The sequence below is a fragment of the Bos grunniens genome, chromosome 7 (genome assembly GCF_055505025.1).
Source record: "Bos grunniens cultivar Pamir isolate PY7600 chromosome 7, Bosgru_T2T1.0, whole genome shotgun sequence".
In the NCBI taxonomy this organism is placed as follows: domain Eukaryota; kingdom Metazoa; phylum Chordata; class Mammalia; order Artiodactyla; family Bovidae; genus Bos; species Bos grunniens.
This window is the reverse complement of record NC_141171.1, coordinates 39,315,745-39,323,278: the sequence shown is the minus strand read 5'-3', so window position 1 is coordinate 39,323,278 and position 7,534 is coordinate 39,315,745. Positions and strand designations below refer to the sequence as shown.

Sequence of the window (7,534 nt, the reverse complement as noted above, 5' to 3'; positions counted from 1 at the left end):
ACCCGCCCCCCTTCACAGTGTACCCCACACTCACCCAGGCTTGGGGGTTTTTAAATTTTTATTTCAAAAGCTTGGATAGCTTCAATATCCAGGTCGTGGCAAAATCAGGACACGTGTAAAATACCTTACAATACATTAGATTCCCGAAAGGTACCAAAAAGTACAGTAAAATTAACACTTCCATTATAGGAAATGTATGACACAAATAATATAAAACTAAAAGGTGAAAAAAAGGTGACACTGGTTTTCTAAGATACAATTTACTCTTTACAACCAGGGTCCACAGGTCCAGGCTGCAGAGCGGCAGCAGGAAGCAGACCCTCCAATCTGGTTCTGGGTAACCCAGTAATAAAAATCAGCCCATAATGCCGCTCTGGCCTCTTGAGAAACCACACGCTGCCTAAACAACTAGAGCTCTGGAAATATTAAACAGGAGAGTGATTTCCAGGGGGGAAATTTTAAATAAGATGCTCATGGGACAGGCCATAGAAAGTTTGCCAAGTTAAATTTGGTACATAATTGTGTTCACTCGATATCCAAACAAAGCGTGTGTGGTCAGTCATCCTGCTGAAGCCTCAGTATGGCTTGTAGTTATTCTGATGGCCACCGCGTCGCTGGCTCTTCCCGTAATTTGTACTACCCTGACCTAGGGACAAGAACAACAATGAAAGTAGCTACAACTTGCTGAACATTTACCCCTGTGCCAGGCGCTTGATATGCATCCTCACCAGAACCAACAACTCTGTTGGTAGGATATCACCCCACCTTCCTGAAACCCAAAAGCTCAAAATCCACTCTCAGACAAAAGCCCAGCCTGTCCGACTCCAAAGCCCCTGCTGCCAATGGCCCCTGCCCTGTCTTTCCTGCCTCCCGGGGTGGGTGAGTGGATGGGGGCCTCCCTCTCTCCTACTTACTGTAGTCGTAGCCGGGGCCGTAGCCGTAATAGCCATAGGGCGAGTAGTCGTAGCCGCCATAGCCGGGCCCGTAGCCCTGCTGGTAGCCGTAGCCCTGGTTCCAGTAGCTGCCGTAGCCCTGATTCCAACTCTGACTCTGACCTGTGGGGGGAGCAGGGCACAGGGGCCCATGGACCATTTAGCACACGCAGGAGCTAGGATGGAGGAAATCCTGCCCTTTGGGTGGCGAGGTTACTATGGCAACTCAGAAAAGCCAAGGGGCTGCTGTCCTGGTGTAGAGGGCCTGAGAGACCCAAGCTAGAGCTAAGAAGGCCAGGCCAGAAAACTGACTTCACTGGGGCAACCAAGGCAGCTCACTTTCATTCAAATCACCCACTGATCACCCCCACCCTCCCTGGCAGCTTGGCCTTAAAAAGGATGGAGTTCAGGCTTTGGAGTCAGAGGGGCCTGGGATGGATGGAGGATAAGCGCCTGGCACAGCATTGCCCTATCCTTCAGCCCGCCCACCCACGGGTGTACCAAGTCTCAGGACAGCCACAGAGCCAAGAACACTCCCACCTTGCCCCCTCAAAACTTGGAGTGTGATGCAGAGGCCCCCTCTGCCCTGGGGCCCCAGGCCACATGAGAAAGATGGGCTCTTCCAATCCAAGCAGCAGCAAAGCATCGACTCAGGAGCCATTCCTGACCGCGCCCACCCTGCTGCAACGAGCACCAGAGAACCCCCAAGACAAACATAGAAGCTCCATGCAGGCAGGGAAATAGGACCCGTCTTCAACTGGGTTCTACTCACCTCCACTTCCACCGCCGCCCCCACTGCCTCGGTTCCCTCGATTGCGATTCCCACGGCCCCCAGAGCCATACTGCTGCTGTTGATAAACCTCTTTGGGCTGAGCCACCTTGATTTCACACTGAAAGTCAAAAGAACAGTGGGTCATGCCAGTGGGACAAGCCTTAAACAGGGAGTGTACACAAAAGCCTTCAATGACAAGCATTAAGGTGGTAGATCTTATCTGCTCAAGACATGCTGGAGTAGGAAACCATACTGGGACTAGCTCAGAACTTCAACTAAAACTCAGACCAAGAGTCACACTGGCCTTTTTTGCTCAAACATTTTCCCAGACTGCTTGAAAAACAAAGAGACACACCCATAGGTCTGCTAATCGTCACCCTTGGCCACTCTATACCTTAACAAGTGGGAGGAGAGGGACAGGCGGGCCAGTGCCAGTCCAGTGTAGCAAGACACCACCTTGGGCAAGGAAGTCAGAGAAGGCTTTCCCAGGTTAAGGGATTTTAGAGAAAGCAGGTTCCTTCCCACCCCTCCCCCCCACCCCAAGAAGAAATAAAACATTCCACTCAAATACACTATTGAGGTGGCAACCCTGACCTCTAACAGGAAAAAAGCCATTGGGGCTCAGGACAGCATTCCTTAAGGCCATCCCGCTGCTCCTTCCTCCTCCAACACTGATCGACTATTGGGATGGGCCAGGTGTATCTCCCCTGCTAGGGCATAAGAGTCGGTTTCCTTTTTGCTCAAAACTCTTGCCTACTGTGGGTGGAAACGCCATGGACTTTCCTGTCCTCCTGCTTTTAAGTGTATTTTTAAAATAAACTTCAATAACATTGGTCTCCCATTAAGACCAATTCTATAAGACGTCTATAAACCATTCTATAAGACATCCTCATCCAAGCATAGTCAAAAATTGGCAGATTACCCCCACCAAGTGATGCAATCTCATGTTTTCTATCCTACTAGGTTAAAACTGCTGAATATAACCACCTAAATTACACTTATTTCACAACCAACCATCAGCAGTTTGACTAACAGCACCACAAAACGGGCACTTCATGCCCGTTTCACATATGGCACATGTCAGTGTCCTCTAGGGTAACAATGGCTCTCACCCAACAGCCCCCTATGATCCTCTCTCTCTTACATAAAATTTAAGGGCCCAATCCCAAGCTTTCCAAATTCCCAGCCAGGACTGAGACTTTCAGGAGCCCCACCCTACCTGTCCCACCTTATCTGGCTGCCACTCCTGCTCAGGCAAAGCCTACCACACCCTGCCAGAGGGTCACACCCTCAACTCCCAACTGCCTCAGCCACCACTTAAAGCATGAACTACCTACCCTTTCTCTTGTCCAGAGTTCAGGAGAAAGAGGTGCCCCTCACTGCAAAGGACTCTGCTCCTTTGAAGTCAAAACTGGCCTTGGATTTAAGGTGGCCAGGACCCTGGGAGCTCTTTGGAAAGGATCTTTGGACTAGGGGTTAATTTAGCCAGCGACCAAAGGGGATGGAAATGAAGAGAGGTGGCTGTGGCTGGAAACAGATAAGAGAAAAGCTCTGCAACAACGTCCATAAGCAGGAGACTTCACCACAGAAATCACTAAGCGGCAATTTTAAAATCTCCTGAGTATACACACTGCATTCTAGATCCAGAACACCTTGCCCTCTAGCTTCATTTCTCTTCAGAAACTGAAGAGACGACTATGCACACTACCCATCCCAGAGGGGCCCCATCCTCCAGTATTCTCCTGCCTCTCTCACGTCCTGTCCTGCCAGCCTAGGAGCGCTGAAGGACAGGACCACTTGTCCCTATCAGGATAGCAGACACTGCACAAAAACAGTAAGGTCCACCCTGGAGAACTCTTGGAGGTGGTTCAGCAGAAGGCTAAGTGCACACACAGCTGAGGACACCTTACCTTACTTCCACTGATGGTGTGGAACTTTTTCTCCAGCACTTTCTTCACAGGTTCTTCTTCTTTAAAGGTGATGAAAACAAAGCCTCGTCTTTTGTTCGACTTTGGATCCATTGGAAGCTCAATGGCTTCAATCTGCAAATACAGGCAAAGCTCAAGACTCTACCTCAGAGCCTATAGGGAACTCATAGGAAAAGGCCCACAAACACCACAGTGGAAAAAAGTTCCAGTCAGCCAAGGTGTCAAGGACCAGTAAGAAGGCAACATCACTGCAGCTGGCAGACCACTGTGGGGGCCACACACTCACCTCCCCAAACTCGCCGAAGTACTCCCTTATCTTCTCCTCAGTGGCTTCAGGATTCAGACCCCCTACAAAAATTTTCTTTACTGGGTCTTTCTTCATGGCCATGGCTTTTTTGGGGTCAATGACACGGCCATCCAGCCTGTGCTCCTTCTGGTCTAGAACCTGTTCCAACAGAAGGGAGTTGGGTTCTAACTCAGCAGTATGACCCGAGACCAGGACCTTATCTCTCAGCCATAAGACTCCCAACACAGGCACACAAAATTGCTTCATCCCCTCTAAACTCTACCCCCAACCTGACTTCCCAACCCAATCTCCAAACTTCACCTGGTTTACCTAAACACTTATAAATCTATCCTCAACCCACCCCCAAGACTTTTGACCATGCCCTGCACCCCTCTTCTTGCCCAGCCAGTCCCATAAACTTAAAGTACAGGCTAAAATTAGGCTGCTAGGGCTGGAATACTCACAAACCACCCTTTACTGGTTATATGATCTCTTCTACTTAACCTTCTGTTTTTTGCAAAATGAGGTTAAAGTAATGCCTATCTCCTAGGAACTGTGGGCTCTCTTCTAATCTTCTCAATGAAATGTTTGCTTTAGCAAGGTCCAGAATAGGCACAAGATAATAAATAAATGGTCCACTACAAACCTTCCTGTATCACCCCAGCCCATACTCACTCCTCCATTTAATCTCTACTTTTAATCCCTTGGAAAAGGATAGGATAAATTCTCAACTTCTCTGCTCTTCCCAAAGCATTCAACTGTGCAAAACACATAAGCCAATCATGATCTAAGAATGGTATCTTGGAATACACTGAGTGAGACTCCTAATTGTGAACTACCCAGCTTACCTTCTCCACACTGGCTGCATCTTTGAAGAGGATAAATCCAAACCCTCTTGACCGGCCAGTGTTGGGATCCATTTTTATTGTACAATCAACGACCTCTCCAAATTTGGTAAAATAATCTTTTAGATCCTTTTTGCTGGTATCCCAGCTCAGGCCACCAACGAACATTTTTCTGAAATGGGTGAAACACATGGCAACAAGTCTTATAACCAACCTGTGATTTTGGAAGGATAGACCCTGACAAAACTCTCACTGAAAGGATTATAAATAAAGCCACCATTCGGATCAGCGGTCTACCTTTGGAATATGTTAACGAGTCTCCCCTACCCTTCCAAACTCAACCTTGACCCTAATAAAGCCTCAGGTGACTCCGTACCCTAAGCCGGTTGAGGAAAGAAAGCACAACCTGACCGGACAGCTAGGACTTGAGGTCTCACAACCGGAAGAAATCTAATTTGTCTAACAACTACGTATCAAAACACTACGGCCCCTGCCACCTCCGATCACTTCAAGGAACTCGAGGCTTCCGGGGCCGAGTCAGAGTTCAGACCAGGACTCCGCCCTCAGCAGGAGCCGGAGGAGGGAGGCCCGGGTGCGCGCCAACTCCGCCCACGCAGCCTAGGCAGCGCGACCCGCCAGGCCCCGGCTCCGAGCTCACTCCCCTTCCGGGCCGCCTGCCGCAGATCCCCGCGCCAGCGGCCCCGGGGCGGCGCTAAAGTCGACCCAACAAACTCTTGCAAACTCCAGCGCGCGGCGTAAGCGGGCGGCGCGGAGTTGCCGGTCTGCGGGCCGCCAGCAGGCCCCGGCCGCCCGCCCCTCCCCCCGCCGCGTGGCGCCAACAAAAGGCGGCCCCGGAACAAAGGCGGCGCCCCCGTCGGCCCGCAGCAGCACTTACCCCGCGTCCTCCTCATTCTTGCTGGCGTTGATCTGGTCGCCCTCGGCGCCGTTCTGGTTGCCGGCCTGGGGCGCCGCGCTCCCGCCTCCAGCGCCCGCCGCAACGCCGGTACCAGTTCCGGCCGGCGACTCGCCTTCGGGGGCAGCCTCATGTCCGTTCTCAGTGGCTCCCGTCGTCTCCATGGGCTGCTCTTCACCCGCTTCCGACATGCTAGGCCGAGGCGCGCGGCTCCTGCAACGAGCAGCCACGGCGCGTCAGGCCGGCGCCACTCCCGCCCAGGCTCCCGCCCGCGGGCCCGGCTGCTCACCTCGCCGCCGATGACGCCGCGGGGCCCGCTCGTCCCCACCCGCCGAGAAGGCACCGCGGGCTCGGCCGCGCTCACGCTCGCGCTGCCGGGCCTCTCCCCCGTCTACCGACGGAGCCGCTGCGACCTCACGCTCGCCTATTCCGCCTCCGCAGCCACAAGAACCCACCGACTCCAAAGCTCGCCCCGGCCGCGCGGTGCCGCCGCCTGACAATGCCGACTCGTGGCGCTCTTTATAATGCCGGAGCCAAGGCCACCTCGCAACAAGGTGCATGCTCATTGGCTTCGCCTGTCTGTCACTCAGCCCCGTGCCGGCTTCCCATTGGCCGCAGCGGCGCGCGCACGGTAGATCCGGGCGGGCTTTGTCCTCATTTTAGAATCCGCGCGAGCCGGGGCCTTGCGGAGGGTCGCCGGGTTTGGTGGCTAGACGGTCCTGTCCCGAGCGGCCGGTGGTTTGAGCCCAGCACCGGAGAGGCGCAAGCCTGACCCTTCGCCTTCTGAGGCCGTAGACCCTGGTCCCCGTGCGCCCTAAACCAGCACTGTCAGCCTCGGCCATTCCATTTCCCAAAAGAGGAAACTGGACTCCAGGAAGTCTCGGAAACCAAGGTCGCCCGGCTGGAAGTGCAGAACCCGGCCTTCGGAGATTGGGCGCATAGTGTCCTCCAAACCCCAAGAAATTGGGACGGAACCCGCCTTCCCTCTTGACCTTGGTGCCGTCAAAGCCACTCGCTCCAGCCCCTTCTGCCGCCTCCCCCGCGAAGCGAGAAGCGAGGAGGGGGCGGAGTTCGCCGGGTGGCCAATGGTGCTCCACGCGGGAGAAACGGTGGGACTGCGGTGTTCCCCATTCTTAGGTCGCTTGGCACCACCTTGACGATTAGCATCACCTTTTTACTTTTGATTACTTAATATCTTCAATTCGTTTATTTTTTGCTGAAATCTGTTTTTAAGAAGACTACACCATTTCCTTGAAATCATGCAGTTTTGGGGAAAGGAAGAATAGTTCTCTTTTTCTAATATACAAAATACTTAATACTTATTTATCTTCTTGACCAAGCTTGAAAGGCCTGTATAGTCATGATCCCTTTTAACCATATGGGTGAGAAATACCAAATGAAGGATTAAAACTTCTGAAGCTCGGGGGTTGCCAGATAACAGCAGAACACAAGTAGCTGACATCTCCCGCTGGAATCCTGTGGCCGGGCCCAGTGTGGTGGGCTGGGCATTCTGTTTTCTCATCTGGTCTCTTAACAACCCTATGGAAGTTGACAATCAGTTTATAAATGAGAAGCCCAGGGCTCTGGTCTGAGGCTCACTCCCTAAGCCAACCTGCTCAGTCGTGTCCAGCAACCCGATGGTCCCAAAGAGCCTGGCTATAGTTGCTACAGTCTCCTCTGTCCATGGAATTCTCCAGGCAAGAATACTGGAGTGGGTAGCAATTCCTTTCTCCAGGGGATCTTCCCAACCCAGGGATCGAACACAGGTCTCCTGCACTGCTGGCAGACTCTTTACCATGGGAGGCACCAGGGAAGCCCAGTGAAGTTGCCATAAGAATAAAATGTCACAATTTCACAT

General features: G+C 52.5%; 1 protein-coding gene across 4 annotated transcripts; it reads right to left on the bottom strand.

The window, feature by feature from the left end:
* Positions 1–40: 40 nt before the first annotated feature.
* On the bottom strand, positions 41–6,171 carry HNRNPAB (heterogeneous nuclear ribonucleoprotein A/B). Of its 4 annotated transcripts, none has more exons than XM_086411028.1 (8): positions 5,966–6,171; positions 5,659–5,889; positions 4,767–4,935; positions 3,919–4,077; positions 3,615–3,746; positions 1,705–1,822; positions 915–1,055; positions 41–646 (listed from the first exon to the last, which is right to left on the bottom strand). In XM_086411028.1, the coding sequence occupies exons 2-8, from the start codon at positions 5,865–5,867 to the stop codon at positions 576–578; spliced, it is 999 nt and encodes a 332-aa protein (XP_086267154.1). In that variant the 5' UTR covers positions 5,868–5,889; positions 5,966–6,171; the 3' UTR covers positions 41–575. The 4 variants fall into 4 exon arrangements, with proteins under 4 accessions (XP_086267154.1, XP_086267155.1, XP_086267156.1 ...); XM_086411029.1 differs by having other exon boundaries at positions 6,132–6,171; XM_086411030.1 differs by lacking the exon at positions 915–1,055.
* Positions 6,172–7,534: the final 1,363 nt, after the last annotated feature.